The following is a 23,414-nucleotide window of genomic DNA, read 5'->3' on the forward strand; positions in this document are numbered from 1 at the left end:
TATTAATTTCTGGTAGAATTTGACAGGTTAAAAATGCATATGGAAGCTAAGCACGGTGTTCCGCACCTGTAATCTCAGCACTCTGAGACAGGAGGATTGCAAGTTTGAGTCTCACTTGGGCAACTTAGTGCTTTAGCTCTTGTCTCAAAATAAAATAGAAAGAAAAGAAAAGAAAAGAAAAGAAAAGAAAAGAAAAGAAAAGAAAAGAAAAGAAAAAAGAAAGAAAGACAGAAAGAAAGAAAGAAAGAAAGAAAGAAAGAAAGAAAGAAAGAAAGAAAAGAAAAGAAAGAAAGAAGGAAAGAAAGAAAATAGAAGGAAACAAAGGAAGGAAGGAAGGAAAGGAGGGAGGGAGAGAAAGAGGGAGGGAGGAAGGAAGGAAGGAAGGAAGGAAGGAACAAACGAAGGGAGGGCTGGAGATATAGCGCAGTGCAAAGGCCCTAGGTTCAATCCCCAGTCCGAAAAATGAAAATAATCTTTAGTGCAAACTCTTTAAAATGTTTGCTAGAGAGATGAAAAGGGCAGTAAGACTGAATATAAAGATAACTGTATGAGTCAGACTAGCAAGACTCGCATACATCCCCTTCCGCTGTGCCGTTTGCTTGTTTTTAATTTTATTCATTCTAGTGCGTGGGGTTTCTGCAGTAATCTGCAGTATCCTGATTAGTGATGGAACTTAGTACTTTCCCTGTGGGCTCTGACTATTTGCCTACTGGAATGTGTGTTTTGTTCGTTTCGTCAAGTGACTGTTCTGAACCTGCCCACTTTCTTTCTTTAGCTCTTACTCAGCGGTAGGATTTCTGTACATATTCACATGTCAGTTCCCCGATTTTGGATTTCTGACTGGGGATGTATACAGATACTTTTTAGCAGTATTTTCATTGGCTCTGGGGAGCTGTTTTATGTTTGCTTCTTAGCTTTGACTTTGGAGGGCAAAGATTTGACCCACTAGGCATGGTTTAGCTACTTTCTTTTTGCTTTCCCTGTAGTTCACTGTGGCTATAGCCTGATCCTTTCTGATCATTTTGAAATGTTTTATATTTTCTTGCATCTGCAATAACAAGGGTGTGTTGGCTTGGATGAACATTTTGGGAGGCTTTCTAGATTTCTTAGTTCAAAAGAGACACATTCTGTTGCTTCCCTGAAAGGCAGTTTCTCTTGTTGATGGTGACATCTGTGGCTGGAGGTGGAGGCATTTTTTTCTGAGTTTGTATCTTTTTCTTGTTTCTGCTTAAACTTGATTGCTTAATTTTTGTTTGCCTTTTTCCTTGACTCTAAGAGAAACTGCCCCTTGCAGTGCCCTGTCCCCTAAAAGTAACATGTTCTGCAAATTTTCCTTTCCTGCCAGGGTGCTCCAGGGGCCTCCTTTCTAGCCAGTAGCCGGGATTCTAACCCAGCGGGTGTCCATCCTGTCCTTAGCGTTATTTCATTCTGAGAGGGACTGACTTTCAGCGGGTGATCTTATCGGATTTCTCCTGCGGCTCTCTTTTGTCTGTTTCTGATCATTCCCTGCCTTAGTCTACACTCCTGTGTGAATGCTGGCTCTCCTGGTGTAGGAGTTTAATTCCCCTTTCTGTATTGTAGAATTTCTTATCCCCTCTCTTCTATTCACTCTGCAGGCGTGGGTTGTGCGTGTCTTTAATCTCCTCCGTCCCATGGCTATTAGAGGAAATGTAGCAAGATGTATGTAAAGCCACTATCTTTATCCTTTGAGGAGCTGAAGTATCTGGAATAAATTTTCAGTGTAAAATATTAAATCATGAATATACCAGAAGAAAAATTTGAAGAGTGCTTTGTATTATTTTGTGAGTGGGGTTGTACTTTCTGATTCACACAAATTACCAAAATAATAAAGGAAGATATTTTAAAATTTTCAGTCTTTTGGTTTTAGCCTATAGGGTAATGAAAACTGGTAATAAAAATTAAAAAGAATATAGATAATTGGGAGAAAAGTTTGAAAGACTGGCACAAATGGTCAACATTTAATTTTTCCACAAATATCAATGGGGTATTTCAAATGAAATAGGCAGTATTCAGGGGTTACATTTTTAGGGCCTGGAAATAAGAGTAAATTAAATATATGATGAAAGCGTAGCACCCACTGGAGTGGATGATGCTATGGACAGAGAGAAAGCAGAGAGCTGGTTAGAACTGTCTAATAAGCCTAGTAGAGAAGAGGAACAAGCAAAGAGACCTGTGAAAGGAGAGAAAGATGCACACACCTGGGAAAGGGATTACAGGCAGTGGGGAGAAAGAACAAATACAAAGGTCCTGGAGAAGGGGGAAAGGAAAAAGAAGCAAAATAAAAAGAATATATATATGTGTATACATATCTAATATATATATACATATATATACATATATATACAAGGATAGGGGGCTGGGGATTTAGCTCAGCGGCAAAAGCGCCTGCCTGGCAAGCGCAAAGTCGTGAGTTCGGTTCCCGGTACCGGAGAAAAAAAAAAAAAAAACAATAAATATATACAAGGATAGCTGAGTGTATTACTGATGTCCATTGGTTTATTGAAAGGAATAGTTAATGCTTAAATTCTTTTTCTCTTGACGAGTTCTGCATGCTTATATCTGATGATCAGAACAACTCATTTGAAGATAACAATATGCAGTATAACAACCATTGCTGAATTCCTATCATCTTGTTTGGTGAAGCTCTGTATCATTTCTAATTTTTTTAAATTACTTGTTATTCTCTTTAATTGACTAATCAACCTTGCGTTCTTACATCTGGTAATCTGAGCAACTTTGTTGAATGTGTAATATGTAATATAATGACCATTGCTAATCCCTATCATCTTATTTTGAAATCCTATATTGTCTTATTGTTTTTGTATTGTTTTGTTTTTGTCTTCACTGTTGTTATATTGTTATTGTTTTCTTTCTCTTTAAAATAAAAAAGGAAGCGTAATAGGAAATTAGTGACAGAGTGGAGGCTGGGCTATTTGCAGACAGTGTAGACCACTGTGGACCCTTTGGCTTGTACTCAGAGTAAACAGGAAGGCTTTGGTGAGTTCCAAAGGAGAGGGGGAATGTGACCAGAGCTGTCTTTGGTAGGATGACTCCGTTATTTTAGAATAGACCAGAATGTGTGTGTGTGTGCATGTGTGTGTGTGTGTGTGTGTGTGTGTGTGTGTTGTGCAGGGGCAGTGTAGGAAAAAGGGGAAACCAGTTGGGCAAAGTAATTGCCATAATCCAAGACACAGGGGATGATGCTGCATGATGCACACTAATCCACAACATGCAAAGAGCTCTTATAAATAATGTAGAAATAGACGAGGAGGCCTTGTGCAGCTGGGCAAAGACATGCGTGCACAACTTCCAGGAAAATAAATACCAATGAATATGTATGACAGTTTACCAACACCAATAATAGAAAGACTGATTTAAAACACTTGTGAATGGGGAGGGGACCAGAACCCGAGGATGGAGGAGGGGAGAAGGGGACATGAAAAAGACTAAGATGTGTCCTGTACATATACCGGAATCTGTGCATGCAGTAAAAGTGAATTAATAATAACGATATGATAATAATAATAACAGGGAGAGGGGATCTAGCGAAGAAGAGAGGTGGGAAAGAAGGGGGAGGGAAATAAAAGAATCGAGACACACTCAGTACCTGTACCCACTCCCCAAAATGAATGTAAACATCCTGTGTCCCCAACATGCATTAATAAAAATTCAAAAATAGGAACAAAATAAAAAGGTAAAAGTATAAGTAAAGATTTAGTTCCCAGGCTTTGCATCTCAAGTTTTTTGAAATGTCTGTTCTTGAGTATAGCCTGGGGAAATAGATATTCACAATGTATAAAAGCAGGTACATTAATTCTTAGTTTTCAAAAATTAATATAGAAATAAGTATGACAACTTTAAATAGTTACCCTAATTAAGATATTAGCCGGAAATGGTGGCACACGCCTGTAATCTCAGCACTTGGGAGGCTGAGGCAGGAGGATTGTTGCAAGTTCGAGACCAGCCTGGGCTACAAAGTGAGCCCAAGACCAGCCTGAACTGCACAGCGAGACCCTGTCTTTAAAAAAATAATAAAATAAAATATTATCTTGGAGTCAAAGATATACATGCACAAATATTTTGATTCATATTGCTTTTAACAGAAAAAATTTGAAACCAAGTTAACATTACCTGTGATAAAATAATATGGCAGGTGTATTTAGTCATTGGAAAAAATGGTGTATCTATGTAAGTTGGTAGGGGAAGAAATAGTGCCAAGTGAATAGTCTGGTTTTAATACAAACAAGATGACATAGTATTATTTATTCCCTTGTGCTTGTGATCTTTTGCACAATATCATGTTTGTGAGACTCATGCATGTAGTTGACTGTAGGTCTATTCCAGTATGTTCATAACCATTTCTGTATTTATCCTTCCTACACCAATGGACATGTGTTGAATCTGGCTATGTATCTTGCTATAGCTGATATCTTCTCCCACCTGGTTGTCTTTCTATTCTGCTACTCATGCCTCTGTTAACTTTAATGCAGCCTGATTTCTCAAGTTTTCCCTTTGTATTAGAGCTTTTCCTTCATTAAGAGCTCTTTGCCTATTCTAGCCCCTTTAAGGGTTCATTTCTCTGAATATATTTTTAACGTTTCAAATATACTTACATTAAAGTTAAATATTTTTGTGTAGACCTTGTATTTTCAGATTTTAGGAGTCCTGGACCATGGACTCAAGTCTGTTTGCTCCAGTCTGTGTCCAACAGGTCTAGAATAATGGCTGCAGAAGCTATGATTTCTTTACTATGTCTTGAACAAATGAATAAGTATAGTGGTAGAAGAAATGTTCTGGGGAACCAAAAATTGAACTTGAGACCATTTCCTCTCTATCTTACTATTTTTAAAATCAAAATCTAAATGTTAACAAATGAGAAAGGTGCATTTTTCACTCTCCTGTCTATTTTAGTCAGTGTCGCTGCTTGACATAACCAACTGAAAATGCAAAATATTTTGCCACTGGGTGGCCCGGGCCGATGGGTCTTGTTATTCTTGGACCCATTCTTGACACAGGCCAGAAGTCAGCGGGGATGAGGGAAAACCTCACAACTCCATGCCAAGCTTCCGTCCTCACGGGTGACTGCGTCAATCCTTTGGCCAACAGAAGTCACATGACTGAGCCTGGGTCAGGACACAGAGATCTATAAATATATTGTCATTCTGGGAAAAAAAGAGGATGTTAATAATATTGGGCAATTGTGCCTTTTAATGTTCTGGCCCATGATAAATTTAATAAAGTTTTCCTCAAAGTATTTTATGAATTCATGAAAAGATTATTGTGTATTTAAATACATTTATTTGTATATGTAGTCCATTTAAAAATCAATCACATGATTTAAGCATGTGGCTTAAAACAGAGGAGTTATCTATGCTTGTTGTAGTCAGGGTGTGCAAGGAGAGCAATTTAATACAGGACACATAATTTACAGGATTACTTTATAATAGTCACCCAAAGAATCAAGGTCAAAAGAGTGCAGGAAATCTGTCCACACACTAAAGACCCAAAGAATCCAGCTGAGGACCTGGACCCTACAGTAATGTCCTGCGTGAGTCCAGCTGAAGACCCAGAGCCCATGACAATGCCCCCCATGAGTCCAATGGAGGCCTAGAGCCCATGTCTATGTTTCATGCAATCCTGTTTCACGGATCTGCACTGGGAAGGCCCAAAGGTCAGTGGTGGAAACTAGAGAGTCTGAGCCAGTGGGATGAAGGGTCTGTGGCAGCAGGCTGAGGGATCTGCACTGGAGCCAGGAAGCGATGCTCAAAGTAAGGACAAGAGCTCCCCCAAAGAGAACTGCAGCCATTCTCAGCGACAACAAGGTCCTGAGCTCCTCTTATGATGAGAAAAGCCAAGTTCATATCAGGAAAGCCAGCATGACTAGCTCCTCCAGGAGAACCATCAGCTGCCGGAGAACCAACAGTACCCAGAAGAACCAACATCTCCCTAACAGTATCTCTTCTTCTTTTCCAGTTCTCCTTATTTTGTTGCCAGCAACCCTCAGGCCGGCCTCCCACACCCAGCACCACGCTAATTCAGTTCAGCTGGGTGTTACAAGTTGACCACCAGTTGTCAATCCACCACAGTGCCTACAGCAATCATTAATTGTCAGGAACATGTTTCAGTAGACATGCGCATTTTAATTTCCTCATACACCCCTTGTCAAAGAAAGCCATTTGTTACTTGTCTTGTTAGTGTAAAGAGAAAAATGGCAAGGTTGATTTATTTGCAAAAGCTGAGGAAAGCACTAGGCAATACCAAATCAAATTGCCCCCTTCTACACTAATTCTTCCCTTCTCATGGGAATTTTCATCGACCTGCGTGGTTTTACGTATTACTTATGCTAAACATTCATTTTGTAGAACTCAGGAATTAAATGTTCTGTTTCTGGAAAACATGTACCTGAATATGCTGTGAATAGCACATAATCATTATTTCCAAGTGTGCCTTGGCTGGATACTCCTGTAATTCTTACTCTGATTCATTTTCATTCACCAGCTTTCCCTTGAAGTAGAGAGGAATGATTGTGTTCCCAGATTGCACAGTTACTGTTACTTACTCTCCGTCGATGTTTTGCTTCTTCTCCCTCCTTTTTGCTGCCACAGAGCTGCCTCCCAACGCCCTCGCAGCATCCGGCTGTCTTTGTGTCCTGAGTAATAGCTACGTTAACAGCATATGATACTAAGTGTAAAATAAAAACCTGGTCTCAAAAAGATTTCCATGTGTTCCATTTCTCTATCAGGTCTTCTTAATGCTCGCTCTCTGCCCATTCAGTCCTGACGGTCCATTCCCTCCATCCTTGTTACCCAGCATTCGGACCGTGGCGTCCTGCCCTGAGAACCGTCGTCACTGCCACCTTCACAAACCCCTCTTCATTCTAACATTTGTGGCCCTCTAGGAAGTCTTCACACAGCGACCTAGCCCTGATTTCCTAACGTTCTCTCCTACGTAGGCTGCTGTTCTATAACATTGTCTTTATTGTTCTAACTTTCCTTTCTTTTTCCTTTTCTGCAATGTGGGTGTCTCCCCACAAGGTTGTTTTCCTTCTCTGTGTTCTCTCTGAGGTGGCATTCCTAGCCAGTGACTGTCGGTTTATGTAGTCCCCTCTTCTCTTCTGAGATTGAGTTTCTCATTTCCAAATGATGATGTTTCATATTATTAATGACAACGCCGTGTTCATAAAACTGATCTTAGAGCCTCAATCCCGAAGCTCCTTCCTTGGCTGACCTCTCTGCTTCTGTTAGTAGCGCTGCCTTTCTTTCAATGACTGGTGAAAAGACTGCCCCACAGCACCACCCCATGTCTTAATGAGTCTCTCTTGAAATGTGAAATCTTTTAGTGTGTTTAGTTATTTGTCCATGTTTACTCAAAATCCGTATCATCATATTCCCAAAGCACTGTGATTTCCTCACTTCCCTCTCTGTAGCAAAATTATCTATATGCTCCAGATACTCCACCATTATCCTCCATGTACCCCACCATTAGTTAGGTCACCTTGATCCTGATTTAAATCATCCTGTCTCTGTCCCCCCCCCAAAGTTTCGCATTGTTCACCACTGACAAATAGGATAAATTTCACAGCAATGGCTCAGCCATTTTAGTTTTCTTATTGGAGGAGATAAGGGCAATAAAACTCGCAGTGGGAATTCAGGTGAGCGGGACTGCTGCACAGTGACTGTTGGGGTGAGCAGGCCTTTTCTATGGAGAGAAAGAGGTTCCAAGAAGAACCGGTACTAACTCAGCAAGAATGTAACGCCCAGACTGGCACACGGAAGAGCATCAGAGAATGTGTGGAAATGACGTAGAAAATGACAAAGACAAGTACATTGAAAGACCAAAAGCTTAAAAATCTGGAAGTCAAAGATGAGAATCTCAGAAGGCTGGGACAAATTGGAGCTGCCTCTTTGGAAAGTGAAGCCCATATCTTAAGCTTGTCATGTTCTCCTTTGACCTTCCTTAATCCCTTCGAATCAATTTTTACCTATATACGTCTCTATCATGACACCACACTACAATTCTCTTTTTTAACTCTTGTCTTTAGCCTGAACTAGAGCTTAGCACCCGGCATGGGCTTGTGCATGTTCTCCTTCACTGTGTAGTGAGGTACTCAGCCCGTGTTCATCTCCCATAGATGCCTATTAATAAACCTAAACTTTCAATACTCACTCACAAAATTATTTCACATTCTTGCCTCCAAACATTTGCTGAAACTCCTCCCTTACCTCAAGTGGACCGCTTACCTCTCTCCTTTGATCTGAAGTCCCAGAATATTGACGGTTGCACCTAAGCACTGTACTATGTGCTGGGTGGAGAGAGGGCACAGACATTGCTCCTGAGGGATTTGCAGTGTGTTGAACTCACGTGCAGTCCCTTCCACCACACCCCCACATGGGCACTACCAGCCCAGTTGGTAATGAGAGAGAAAAGGAGCTCTCTTCCTCTCAGTTCAGAATCCATTCATTATGGAACACTGTGCTCTCGAGTTTTTACTTGATATTCATCTGTGATCTTGAACTCTTAACTGGTTCTCCCAGTATGATTTGTCTGTTCATTTTCTCTTCCCAGTGAAGCTGGAAATTCTTGGAGACCTAAGATTGTGCCGCTTAGACTTTGTTGCAGGCTTAGAGCTCTGTGGTATGTGCCGGGATACTCAGTGACTGGAAGTGGAATCACTTGGTAGTAGGGAGAGGGCCATTTGGGGGACCATTGCCAGTGGCCCCTGCTTTTGACCTGGAAATTCTTATGAGACAAGAGCACTGTAAGTCCAGTATGGTGCTGGTACATGGATACAGGATCAGTAAAGAACCTGAAATTCTGCAGGCTGCCAAGCTTTTGAATGCTGTTGCAGGAAATAAGCTCTCATGACCCAGCATGGCAAGTTTTTCCAGTTTTATCTTCTATTATAGCACTGAGTATTTGAACTTCATAAGCATTTAACACAGGTCCCTAATGTTTCTTTAACATGTCAAAAATACATTCCTTCTCATGACTCACTGATAATGTTTAACCATTGATACTGAGTATCCAATTTGGGGCTGACCATGTGTCTTTTTAGGTTGATAAGTTTTGCATACATTTAAATTTCACTATATATTGATGAGCAGGAGGCCATGCTAAATGTGCAAGTACTGTGTGGCATTTAAAATGGACTACATTGAAAAGCAAATGGTTGGATACACACCAGTACACTGCTGTATACAATTTCCTGATGGTGCCCTTTGCATCATAAATAACAGTGGAAGTAAATGCTCGTTTATCAGAAGGAATCAAATACTATTACTTATTTGCTGATTGTTTTTGTCTCAACAGGTGTTAAAGCCAGCTTTCGAACCTTGGTGCCGGAAGGTTTGATCCTCTTTGCAGCATCTCCTGGCAATCAGGAGGAGTATTTCGCACTTTACTTGAAGAAAGGCCGTCCTTATTTTCTTTTTGATCCTCAGGTAAATTATTAATCCTGACAGTTGATAAGTTGAGAGTAGATATTTAGTACTAAGGTAAGTGTTTGCGTTTACATGTTGAATACACATCAGAAACTTGTAAAAGGATACATAAGTGCTGCTGTTGTCCTCCCTGTACCGAGGAAGAAAATGAAAATCACAAAACTGGTACAATGCTCCCACAGCTAAAATAGCAGGGCTAACTTTCAAACCCATCCAGCCTAAATGTCTGTGTGCTTACCAACCTAATCATGAAATTTAAAATTTTTAAATAAATCAACTTGAATGGATCTATTTTTAGTTTCTTCGAGAGCAAACGTTATGCCTTTGTTTTCTTTCTTTCCCTTCTATTCTCCTTCTGTCGTCATTCTCCACTATTTCCCCAGCACCAGTGATGCACCTATGCAGGACTGCTCTACTGTGTGTCTCTAGCTCCGTAGTTGCAAATATGATTGTGCCCCTGTGACACAATGTGCAGCAGATACAGCCAAAACAGTTAATTTACACTATTTATGAATGTTGCCCAAGAGCAGTATGGGATGGTATGGACCTGAGGAACATAAGATGAAGGTGCTTTCCTCTGAAAAGTCAGTGGTCTCTGAAATGTGATGTTTGCCCACGATATGCAACAGTTAGGAAGAGTTCATCAGGACTGGAGCGAGGCCCAGGAAACACCCATGAGTGAAGAAGGAAGTTTCAGGAGTAAAGTTTTTACGCAACGCCATCAGCACGTGCTGACAGGGGCAGAGCACATTCACTGCACTGAGATAAACCTGAAGTGACTGGAGACCAGGAAATAAAGGGAAAAGTTAGGGTACTTCAGGAAACTTAAGGATAAGGACCTGGTCATGTGGAACCTTGTAAACAAAAGTGAGGATTTGAATTTTTCCTGAGGGCAATGGGACAATCACTGAACAAGTTGTCTTCACTCTCCCTAAACAAATATTGGCAAGCATTTAATATTAGGCAAGACACTGGGATCACAAGGAATTGAGAAATGAATGAGACTAAGTAAAAACTTGAATTTCCACTTCCTCGAGTCTTCAACTTAAAACATTTTATGTGATAAATTGTGCTTGGTGAGTAAACGTTTTACATTATATTTGTAAAACTGGCACATTTTTGTCTCTGTGTCCAAATTGCATCCAGGATGGGGACTAGGAGCTCTTTGTAGGGACTGCAGCATCGCATATGCTGCAGACCCAGAGACCTGGGAGGCAAAATCAGGCCTAGCTGGGTCAAATATGTGCAGTCCTCGCACCTGGCTCAAGAGGCAGGCAGAGTCCTTTGTGCTTAAGGAAGGTGCCAACTAGCACAAACAACTAGGGCAGAAAGCCCTTGGCATCTTGACAAGGGTTGGATAACTCCCTGGCTAGGGTGTTGCAGGTCTTTTCCACAAGGACTTCCCGTGTCCCCTCGAAGTGCGGCTTTGTGAATAATGTTAACAGCAGGGCCGCAAGCAACACAAAGAGACATCACATCCCAGTTACGCAAACCCAGCCAGAGAGATGGAGCTGGATGGTCACCATAGAATGCAGGACAGGTAGCAACCGGAAACAAAACACCGACCCTGAAGTTCATTCAATTACAGAACAGAAAATATTTTACATTTGAAAACGTTAAGGACATTGGAAGAGACACTTTAAGCCCAAATTAGTAGGTTAAAGATAAAGTGGAAGAACTATAAAAATATGAAAAAATAAAGATACTCTCAATATTATTGAGAAGAGATTCAAAAGGGCAACAAAAATACATGTGCAAGAAAAAGAGATATGAGAAAAATAATAGAACAAAACAGGAGAAAATGTATGATTTAGAAAAGAATTGATTATAAATATATTAAAAGAAGTCAGCAAATTTCTATCAAGCATAAGCAAAGCAAATACTTCTATAAGATCTCTTCATGTGCTGGGCATTATTCTAAATGTTGTCTCCAAGCATAAATACACACTCACACATCTACACACATGTGCTTACAGAAACATACATTCTTTTGAGCTTCTTAGCAATTCTATGAAGTAACTACTCTTATTATTCCCTCATATTACAGGTAAGGGAGTTTGAGCCAGAAGTAAATTAATTTTTCCCAAGTCACACAATTAGTAAGTAAGAGATATTAAATTCAGACAATCTGGCTCCAAAGACTATGGTTTTTGCAATCAAGCTGTGCTTTCAGTACAAAAAGAACAACTGATTAATAACCAAAGATTTGGAGAGAAGATGGCACATGTACCATTTTCATGAGGAATATTTCAGCAAGACATCTACATAAAAGGGAAATAATAACTGAAGGCCAACATATAAAAAAGGAGGAGCCGTGGTAAAGAAAGAATCCAACAATATGAAGTTAAACCTGAATCTTTGAATTCTGGTTGACCAGAAGATTGTGAAATAGAAATATGGTAATGACAAGAAAAAAAAAAAGATCTCCTAACCCCGCTCCCCGACAGATCTACTAACTGCTGCTAAAAATTAGTGAGTGGAAGGAGATGGAGATATGAATGAATTGAAATATTGTGAAAGTATCAGCTCTGTTGGGGAAGGTTTCCTTGTGGAACTTTGAAGTGTGCAGCCTAGGGCCATTCTTCCGTCAGCCCCTGGAGACAGGGGTTGTTACCCCGCTGTAGATGGAGTGGCCTAACTAGGGCTGCACAGTGCTTTAGTGACAGAATTGGCACCGGGTGCAGTTTACCTCGTTCCATGTGACTTTTTAAGGGGTTTATTGCCGATCGGGTACTATGTGCACTTGGGCACTAGGCACCAAGAGATGAGAAGTGAGCGAAACGCCACTCACTACACAGTGACTGTGTGTATTTATCATTGATTTTGAGTATTTAGCAAATACATACGTGTGTGTACACACACATACACTCTACACATGAAAGACAGTGTTTGGAGAACTAATCCAAATACATTAGCAACAAATCCAAAACACGCCAACCATCTCTTTCCATATGAGTGTTGTTCCTCTTTCTGAAGGGTGTGATTATTTTTAAGATCAAAAAGTAGAAGGAAGAGGGTCAAAGAGTGCTTCGCTCTGTTCAGCCGTGGTGTTGCTTTGATTCCGAGATTGGCTTCTAGTGAACTCTCTCATCATGTTGAGGACTTTTCTTTTGGTACCGGGAATCAAACTCAGGACCTTGTGCTTACCAGGCAGGTACTTGCACCACTCAACTATATCTCCAGCAGGGCTTTCACAGTGATCAGAGCACACAAAGCACAGTAGTCACAGAGTTCACGGGGTGTTCCCAGGGCACCAGACGTCATTTCTGCCCCTTATACTTCTCTCTCGGGCAGTCACCCCTCAGCTTTCCCATCTGCTTTGTCCCTACCCCAGCTGTGGCTGAACCCTAACCTGTGTGTGTGGCTCGTAGGCACAGGAAAGCACTAATAAAATGGTCATGGACACAAATTGGTAGCCAAGGGAAGTAGGGAGGGTTTAATGACACCGCATAAGTGAATTTCTACCTAGAATTATAATCTTCATTCACAAGGCAAAAGCTGCATGGGTTTTTAGCACACTGAGAATTAATATATTATTTGAAAAGTACTGTGTTGGTTGAGCAGGAGTACCTTAAGACATATTTGAGAAGATGTAATCTGCTACATTATACTGAGTGCTCAGGTGTCCCTAAGCAACCCATGAAGCAGTGAACTCAAGCGAGCAGAGTGGATCCATCCTCATGTCCCAGGAATTTAGGTCTAATGCAGGGGAACCAGACCTCTTTACTAACTTGAAATGAGGACCTCAGTTATTTTTAGACAGTTGTTGATACAGAGGGATAGAGGAACTTTTGAAGAACGTTTTATGATTTGTTTCTTTTTGGATAGGAAAATAAATATAGCTTATACAAATTTAGAGCAACTGTACTTTAGAGAGTATAAAGGTTTGTTTTCTATGCCTCCTATTGTCAGTACAATTATTTGTATTTAGAATTCTCCAGGAATCATTTTCTGCCAGTTTTCTTTCCCTTTTGTCTTCAAACATGGACAAGATTATCTATACCAAGACCTTAGTATACTTACATACTTAGTGTGTCTTTCTTCTCAGAGTATACAATCCAGTGAGGCAAAATCTCTATTTTGTCCATAAACATACCCCAAGACCTAGCCGAATCCTTGGAACATAATAGAGACTTAATAAATGAGTGTCCTTTGATGGAGTGGCTAGCTAATTAATTGGAGAACTATTGGTAAAATACTACTAGTCATAATTAAAGATGCTATGGGTGAAAATGTCCAGCTTTTGATGATTATGTGACAATTTAGTATTTATTTGTTTTGTTTCTTTGCCTGGTAATTTGACTTCCATGGGAAAAAAAAAAGATTATATTTAACTTCCTGAAGCCATTAAAAATAAATAAATTTTGAATTGCAAAGAGAATGTCTTCAGGAAATTTTAAAAGCTACTCTTTCACACTTAGTTTTATAATGAGTCATCTTACATTTTGCTTTTTAGAAAAATATCCTAAAACTTGAATAACACATTCTTTATGTAACTATAAGCTTAGCATTTGGGCTATGCATATAAAACCTTATTTGCTTTAATTACCAACACCCCAGTGTATTACATTGAATAAAGGGGGGATAAAATTCTTCATAGTGTTTAAAGTTGGATATATATTTATATATTACTGATGAAAGTCTTGGAAACATTATTAAGGTATCTAAAAAAGAAAAGTTGGGGTATCCAAAAAAGAAAAGAAAAGTTAATTCTCATATATGCTTACTATGGTTGTTTGTTAAGCCTCAACAATTAGCTGTAATCTCACATTTTCTTTGTTGGATTTCAATTTTGAATACACTTGATCAAATATTTTATTGACTGATAACAATCCATGCTTGTCACTTAAGTGTTCTATGTTCAGTGACACTAGCAGAGAATCCATAGAACATTCTGTTTAGAGTTAGACAGAAGCTGTAAAAGTGAAAGCTTTCAAACAATTCTGAATAGCATCTATGTAATGTGTCTGATATTTTTCAAATGGAAGGAATAATAAATAGCATAATACAACACCAGAACTTACTGTTCTTTTTACACTGAAGATGAGGAAGAGGAGAGGAAGAATTTTAGAACCATCACCCAAAACTACTATTTTAGTTTCCTCTAAGTATAGAAGTGAGCTTGGCACACTGTGGCTGTAGGTTAGGTACTCGAAATTGTCTCCATTAAACGTGATTTCTGATGTAGAGAACTACGAATGCTTCAGACTGTTGCCAAACAAAATATGAAGAGCCACTTAGACACCTGATCTTTGGAATGCGGCATCGTTTGTAACAATTTTAACGCTAAGTACACTTTGATGAGACAGCATTTAATAAAATGCTCATTAATTTCATCATTAGCAAGGGTATGCTAAGAAGTAAGCCAGTTTCTTATGTCACGCCCAATTAGCATCCATGCTAGTAATCCCATTAGTATTGTTGAATCCGCTAATGGAAAAACTAATGGGCATGCTACCAGGGCACATTAATTGGGCACGACACCAGTTCTGCTTTTAATTATTAAACCACAATAACGAAATGTGTGTTTATAAAATATTAAAATGTTGAAATAGTGTCGAAAAAATAAAAGTGTGTGCAGGAGAAAACAGATATGCAGAGAGTCAACCTACAAAAAAATTCAAGGACCAGCAATGGTCCAAAGGGTCATGTGTCTAGCTCATGGGGTTGTCTATGAAAGTTGGGATACTGTCCATATGAGAAGCAACCCACTCATGCTCTTGGGAAATTAAAAATTGTTTTATTTTCCCTTTGGTGTCATGAGATTCTGTGTGCCACATATATTGTCAAGGATGTTATGAAGTGCAACAGGAGCCAATGAAATGTGCAGCATGGGCAGTTATATCATTGAGCTATTTTAGGAAACTACAAATGTTTCACTTATAATGCTGTGGTTAACATTGTAGTTTTCTCCACAACAGTCTCCAAGTCTGTCACATCAGAAAATTGCCAGTTTCCTCTTATGAGAAAGAGTGTAGCAAAATTATTAGAGTTTGTTGTAACATTCCAGGTAATTGAAAGGATTGTAATATTTTACTTTACCTAATTTTTAGTTTAAAATATTGATTGGAATGAAGTTTATTTTTCTAAGTAAAACAACATCATTCAGTACGATATAAACTGATTTTCATTTAGTTTTAGTCTTGTTTTTCTTCAATACTGGTAAATGAAATCGATGATGAAGTTGGAATTTATTTTGCTCAGTCTTCTTTGCCTATTAAGACTAAAGAGATTTCCCTTGTGTTAAAGATAACATTCCAAAAAAGTACTCACTTAGCTCTATAGTACTGAGGCAGCAATTTTCCATCTAGTACTCTTTCTTTTCTTCCTTAACCTCAGGTTCTTTTTGCTAATCTCTCTTCTTGGCATCTTCTATTTCTTAGGTTGCAACCACTTATGAACACATTTTTAACTGTTACGCTGTTATAATAGCAAGAATTTGCATGTTAGATTTTATACTACAAAGAATTATGTAGTACTCCACATTTAAGTTCAGGGTATTTACTACTCACTATTTTATTTGGTGGTACTGGAAATTGAGCCAGGACCTTCACATTGATCTACATCCCCAGTTCTTTTTTTTTTTTTTTAATTTTTATTTTGAGACAAGGTCTCACCAAGTTGCAACCCTCCTGCCTCAGCCTCCTTCCATACTGGGATTGCTGGCCTCATAACCACACGTGGTTAACTATTCACTAATTTTTAGTGTTAATTTCATTCCTTCTTATTAGTAGTTTAGTGAAGAAAAGAGAAAGTAACTTACCTGACATTTCTCTATCTTTGGAATGAATTCTCATTGATATTCTATTAATTTTAAATTCTTCCCTGCTTTTACATAGTTCTGCCATGAAAGTTAAAGCCTAAAGTTTTAGAATACTCATTACTTTCCTCATGAACACAGATACTCGAAATCCAAGTGGCTTTGTGGGAGACTCTTACTCCTCAGAGAACTTCCTTTCAGATTCAGACCCTGAAGCTCAGAACCATAAGCTTCAGGAGAGACAGACCCATGGGAAACAGCAGCTTTAACTTTCAGTTCGGTTTAAAAGTGAGGGCTTCATCAGCATCATAAAGAGGAAATTGTTCTCTGACACACACATCGCGTCTGTGTGTCTGATTGCTCTCATCCATCCATTCATTCATTTGTTCTCTGAAGGGATCCCCAGTGGAAGTCACCACAACTGATGATCACGGGAAGCAATACAGCGATGGCCAGTGGCATGAGGTCGTTGCTGTTAGGCACCAGGCTTCCGGCCAAATCACTCTGGATGGGCAGTATACAGGTAAGCAGTTCTTTGGTCCAGATGCAGCTCTATTGCTAAGCTCATATTGCCACATGACTGGGCACTCAGGCTTCTGCCTCTGTCCCTGTCACCAAGATCTCTGGTCAGTGTCACCTAAATTGCAGTTGAACTTAAGCTGCTCCTGAATGGTGATGTCTGGCACCTAGGTTCTCACCACGCAGGCTTCTGTAAAGCAAAACACGGGCAAAGTCACTGGTCGCCACTCAAGGGCTTTTGATCATCTTTCCTCACACTGCTTTGACCTCCAGAAAGCAAAAAAGGAGAGGAAAGCAGTACCTGCATTTAGCAATGATGAAATCAAGGCTCAGGAGTGTGAGCAATGTTCCCTGGTGTGCACATCTAACAGGCAGCATTCTGTATGCACGCATCCTGTTTTGTATTAGTTTTCTTTCCAGCCTGCTGAGCCTACCATTCACATATACTGATAAAAGTCACTGAACCTGTGTGATAATGAGAGCTTTTATTAATTCATATAGACGAGGTATAATTTTATGGGCACCTACTATGTCCCAGGTATAATTCTAGGCATCTGGTTACAAAAACTACACAGGACTTTATTGTCCTAGTCACTTTCCTCTTCAGTCCCTGAGACACAGTATCCAACACCCACTACCTGGAGAAGGAGAGATTCACTTTGGCTCGCAGTTTGCAGAGGTTCCAGCCCTTGCATAGTTGGCAGTGTGGTGGAAGGGCTGGGTGTGGAGAAAATCTGCCCATGTTCTGACCAGGAAGCAGCGAGAAAGGTCAAGGAAGGATCGAGGAGGAAGATGAACTCTCCCAAGCCAAGCCCCCAGTGACGGCCCTCTTCCAACCCTCCCCATCCTCTGAAATGAGCAGATCTGCTAGAAGCCCCATAATCGCCTTCCACACTGCCCCATGAGTGTGAGGCTCTACATCTAGAGAAAAACCACAGCCATGGAGAGATGACATCGTGGAAGGTTACGGGAAGCAGAAAACAGAACAAATAAAGATGGCCCAAGTACCAGGGGGTGGTTAGTTCTGGGAATGGGAGCAGAGTAGGAGAGAAGGGTGGGTGCTTCTGTGTTGATGCCCATGTGTCTGAGTGGAGAAGAGCATTGCATTTGCTACAGGATTTCAGGTCAGTGATCTGAAGCCAGATCATTTTATTCTGAAGGGGGGAAATCGGCAGAGGATTTGGAGAGAGAGAGGAGTGACCAGATACTTCCTTCACAGAACATCTCTGGCTGCTCTATTGAGAATAAATTTTAAGAGAATAAGAGTGGAAGCAGGGACGCCAGTTAACAGACTTCTGCAGTTACTCTGTTACTCACTATTGGTGACTCAAACCAGGGAGACCGTTGTGGACAGAATGAGAAGTGGTCAGAGTGTGGATGTATTGTGCATGTCGAGTTAACAGGCTTTGATGATATGACTGAAGGAGAGCACGGGTTGTATGCTGTCACCAGTGAGGTGAATCCAGCCCATGTCTGTTTTAATAACCAAAGTTTTCTTGGAACACAACTCTGCCCGCTTGTTTGTGTATTACTCATGCCTGCTAGAGGTGACCACCTGCCTGCTGAGGGAGGCTGCTGGCCTTGCTTATAAACAGTTTCCAGGTTTGGGACCTCAGTAGGTGGAGGAGTGTAGCTGTCAGAATTAGGGCGTGCAAGATGCTGGGAGAAGATTTGGAAGGGGACCTGCAGAGCTGAGCTCTGAGCCGGTTACGTCTTAGATGTCTGTGGGATATGCAAGTGGACACAGCAGGGAGGCTGCAGACAGAATCTACTAACAGGTCTGGGTGCCAGGAGGGCCTCCAGATTGAAAAGTGAGAGTTGCCAGCAAAGAAGGGACCAGACGTAAGTAGGGCGCATTAGAATGTATAGGGCTCTGAAAAGTACAAAACAATGAAATTTATCTTCCTCCCAAAGGAGCAGAGCGTAGACAGAAATCTTAATGGGGAATTTGCATCATTACAGAATAGCCAGGTATGCAGGCTCCTCTTCTGGTCTTGGGCCCTGGTAATCTGCCCAGGGTTCAGCTCACTGTTCATCCCTTGGCAGGACTCTGAGCAGAAGGGGGAGGCCTGAGAAGAAGGAGAGAATTCCTCCAACATCACAGTGTGGGGACTGTGAGGAGAATCAGCAATGCATACAAGTTGAAGGGGACAGGGTGGTGTTGAAGGACTCAGAAAAAAGGCTTTGCCCCGTCAAATTAGCAGCTAGCAGTTGTTGTCCTGCTGTGGCTGGACTTCCATCTTCTCTTCCATAGGCTCCTCGGCTGCCCTGAACGGCAGTACCATCATCGGAGACAACACAGGACTGTTCGTGGGTGGCTTGCCCCACGGTTACACCGTCCTGAGGAAGGAGGCTGGTGAGTTCACTGTAGAGTTACAAATTGCCCCCAGCACTTAAAGTCAACTTCCATTAGTTTAAAGTCTGACTAGGTATTGTGTTCTATCTCATGCTGTGTTTTCTATATTGTGTGTCAAAATTTGCCTTTAGGGTTCTTCTTTATTAAAGGAACCATGTATATTGGTATGCTTCCCAAGCCTTGATATGGAAAAGAAGTTTAGTGAGCATTTGCTGAAATACATTGTACTAATTTCAGTCACAGGTATATTATTTTAGGACTTATGCATAGATTTTTTTAAGGTTTTAAATTCAGTGTAAATAATCCAGAAATAGAAAAAAATGAGCCTAATTTACATTCTAAATAGGATGAGGATCATTCCCCAAGTACTGACTGTCACCAAACCAATCCCTACGTATTCACAGATGATGAAGATGTGATCTTTGTCACAGTGGAGAGAATAATATCTAAACAGAAAATGCCAGCACAGTGCTATAGTTGAGGTATATCAATAATTTCTACATCTTTAGGACAAGAGAACAAAAGCACACTCTAGAACTAATAAAAATTAATCTGAATGAAATGAGTCTTAGGTAGAAAATAACCACCCTTCAAATACATTGCTAAGGCTTTTAGAGTTTTTCCCAAAGTCTCATTCCCAAATTTCTTCTAGAAAATTACAGTGTAGCTACACAAATGTTACAAAGCAGCTAGGACTCAGATGAATATAATCTTTCCATGAGTGGTGGTATTCATGGGATCATGGTGAAAAAGATCAAAAGAAGCAAAATGTTTTTGGTACAGTAGGAAGAGGTATTTTGAATTTTCAAAATCAATTAACAGTTACCCCCTCAGAAATGTTTCTAGCCGAGAGAATGTCCATTCATTTGACTAATTTAGGCTGATCTAGGAATACCTCTAACACACACACACACACACACACACACCCCACTTTCATTCTGCTTCTTTGCCCTCTTGGGCAATGGCTGCTCTAGGTGCCAGAAGGAATGAATATTCTGGTGCCAGCTGCTTTTCCTGCAGAGGTACCCCTCCATTATACATGAATACATTGACATGGCATGCACAAATTGGCCTTCAGATCTCTGCTGGTAAACACCTGCCCTGGAAACAAGTAAAAACTCGGAGATGAGACAGCTCTCTACCCCACAGGGAAGGGCACAGCCATGCAAAATACACCTTTTCTCTCTGTGTCAGTATTTTTCTGCCTTCCTGCCTCATTCTACCCTTTTCCCACTTTCTCATTCTCTTATTTTCTCCCAAACCCCAGAGTATGTAAGACTTGCTATGCTCATATGCAGTACCCTGCATCTACCTGCTCTTCAGACTTCCCAATTTAAAGTCAACATCACACAAAATCCCAAATGAGAAATCAAATGATCAGTTCATTTGGATACTGGATTGGTCCATCCTGATGAAGGAACTGTACTATAAGTACAGCTTGAGTAGAAGGGTTTCCTTTGATCTTATTTTTAAAAGTTGTCACAGCTGTTTAGCATTGAGGCTCCTAAGTGAAACTTCTGTGTTAGTGCAAAAGGCAATAAACTTGCTAGCACTGTGAAGCCTAGGTTTTTGCATAAACATCTGTATCTGGAGTATAATGGATCTGAACCACAGCTCAACACATAATTACTCCCATTGACCATAGCGGATGGTGTGGTGTTGACCTGAATTATTAGAGGCTTGCAGTAAGTAGGTGGTGAGAGTTACTGCTTATTTTTTTGTTTTTTAATGGGACATACAATTAATTGCTTAAAGAAGAATCTTTCAAAATATATCATCGGCATGTCTTGACACCTGCCAATTCTTGCAGAGATTATCCAGAAAGGTTTTGTGGGCTGTCTCAAGGATGTGCATTTTATGAAGAATTATAATCCCTCTGCTCTTTGGGAACCTCTGGACTGGCAGAGCGCTGAAGAGCAAGTCAATGTGTACAACAGCTGGGAGGGATGCCCTGCTTCGTTGAAACAGGGAGCCCAGTTTCTAGGAGCAGGTAATGTCCACAATAGACTTTGGTGGTTGTTTATTCTGGGTGTTAGTCAGCTGTCCATCACTATACCAAAGCACCTGTCATAATCAACTTATAAAGAGAAAAGGTTTATTTTGACTGACAGTTCTAGTGGTTCCAATCCATGATCATTTGTACCTGTGGCTGTGGGCCTGTGCTTGTGAGGCAGCATGTTAAGGGGGGAAGTAACGGTGGAGCAAAATTATTCACCTCGTTGCCAGGAAGCAAGAGAATGCAGGGAACCCAGGGAACCATGATCGTCTCCAAAGTTGGGGACCTAAACATTTCCCACTAAGCCCCATGTATTAAAGTTTCCACTACTTCCCAATCATGACCCCTTGTGGAAAAGGCCTTTTTAACCCATGGGACTTTGGAGCACATTCAGGATCCAGTCTATAGCAGCATGATGTCCTCTTATCGGCATAATCTGTCCCCTCCTGTCTGTTTTTGACTTCATATGAATCTCTCCTCACAGAAATGCATAGCTCTGCCGGGAGCACGTAAATATATTTTAAAGCCTGAAAAGGTAATAAAATCATAAGATTCATAAGTATATATTTGCATGTAGCACTTCTGGTGGCCCACATAGCTCTTGGCTTACCTATGTTGGTGTCACAAACATCCTATAGTGAGATTGGTTGTTTATTAAGTAGCTTACTCTGTCTTCAGAACAGAGAAGCAGCTGATACTAATAACATTATGATCTGTGTACTTTTTCATTGCTTTTTTCTCATTAATGCCATTGCACTGAGTTTTTCTTAGTGTGACTACTTATTGCTAATACTTATATGAAATGATCTTGCATAATACAGGCTTTTATGTGATTTAGGAAGTAAATTGCATCCCTTTAAAAGGCACGTCAAGTTCATCCTGCCACGTTGGTACAATTACAAAGGGGGATTTCATAACACTGATTGGCCTTTCTTTTGTGAGACATTTATACAATGATACATAATGTCCTGGGGTCTTACAACACCCTCAGTGCTGGATTGCTTTATAAGGCTAACATGTACATGTTCTTGCTCTTAAAGGGTTCCTGCAGCTTCAGGCAGACGTGTTTTGCGGTGGAATGGATTTTGAGATTTCTCTTAAGTTCAGAACTGACCAAGTAAATGGATTGCTTCTTTTCATTTACAACAAAGATGGACCTGATTTTCTTGCTGTATGTTAATTTAATTAAATGTACCTTTAGATGTCAGGCTTAATTTTAAAAGAATATTATACTGGATTGTGGCTTCTTTGCTAATTCACTTTTGTAATTTTTCCCGAAACATTTTTTAGTTTAGGGTCCTGTGAAATGTTTTATTATCTAGGGTTAAAATAATCATTCTGTGAAAATTGCAATTTTAACAAAACTGTCTAGATATAAAGAATTAAGAAAATGCAATTCAGTTTCCCAGAATGTGAAAAATATAATTTCCTTATTTAATTTTGATATAGTTTCAAAACAATACAATTGATATATGTTTTCTATTACATATAATAAAGTATAACAGTAGAATGAAAATTCATAAGCATATCACACAACCCAAGAACTAAATTATCACTATATATTACTAGGCATAAAGTATCTCCTATTCTGTTTCTCTGTCTCCCACCAGAGATAATATACAGTCAGAATTTTGTGATTATTATTACTTTACACTTTATAGTTAGAATATCATACACAAATACCAAAACACTTGTCTTTGAAAAGTGGTATTCTGGGGGCTGGGGATCTAGCTCAGTGGCATAAGCGCCTGCCTGGCAAGCGCAAGGTTGTGAATTCAACCCCTGGCACCACAAAAAAAAAAAAAAAAAGAAAAAGAAAAGTGGTATCCTGCCAGGGTGCTCCACACACCTGTAACCCTAGCACTCTGAGAGGCTGAGGCAAGAGGATTGCAAGTTTAAGCCCATCCTGGGCAGTTTAGTAACTTATCCTGTCTCAAAGTAAAACAAAATGCAACAAAACTGGCTTTGTGCTCCATCTTTAGACAATCTCCGTTGGTGCCCACACCAGCTCTGAGTCATTCTCATTTCCACGTTGGTCTTTATTCCCCTGGGCTCTCTCGCTCTTCTTCTCTCACCAGTGGTGGTTTGGTTGTCCTGCGTTTGCTGTGGTGGATAAGAGTGCTGTGAACTTCTGACGAGCCTTTCTAACTTGTCTTGCATGTCTGTCTGTACGCTGCCCCTCTGCCTTTCCTTAAAGTTAGTGCCCCCATGCCACCGTGTTTGTTAGCTCCTCTCCACGACTTTTTACTTCTAAAAACCTTACTTTAATTTTTCCTAATTCCAAAGGAACAAAAGACATCTGTCTTCTGCCACCATGCTACC

The 23,414-nt window shown here is 40.2% G+C and overlaps 1 protein-coding gene across 2 annotated transcripts in view; it reads left to right on the forward strand.

The window, feature by feature from the left end:
• Window positions 1-23,414, forward strand: part of Ush2a (Usher syndrome 2A (autosomal recessive, mild)) — a gene marked incomplete in the record, with an annotated part of 661,834 nt that overhangs the window by 254,007 nt on the left and 384,413 nt on the right. For both annotated transcript variants that reach the window (XM_013519932.1, XM_013519934.1), the window contains 5 exon segments: window positions 9,331-9,461; window positions 16,618-16,744; window positions 18,995-19,096; window positions 20,907-21,086; window positions 22,133-22,263. In XM_013519932.1, coding sequence (XP_013375386.1) covers window positions 9,331-9,461; window positions 16,618-16,744; window positions 18,995-19,096; window positions 20,907-21,086; window positions 22,133-22,263 — 671 coding nt within the window.

The sequence above is a fragment of the Chinchilla lanigera genome, unplaced genomic scaffold (assembly GCF_000276665.1).
Source record: "Chinchilla lanigera isolate Chin_1 unplaced genomic scaffold, ChiLan1.0 scaffold00005, whole genome shotgun sequence".
NCBI classification, from domain to species: domain Eukaryota; kingdom Metazoa; phylum Chordata; class Mammalia; order Rodentia; family Chinchillidae; genus Chinchilla; species Chinchilla lanigera.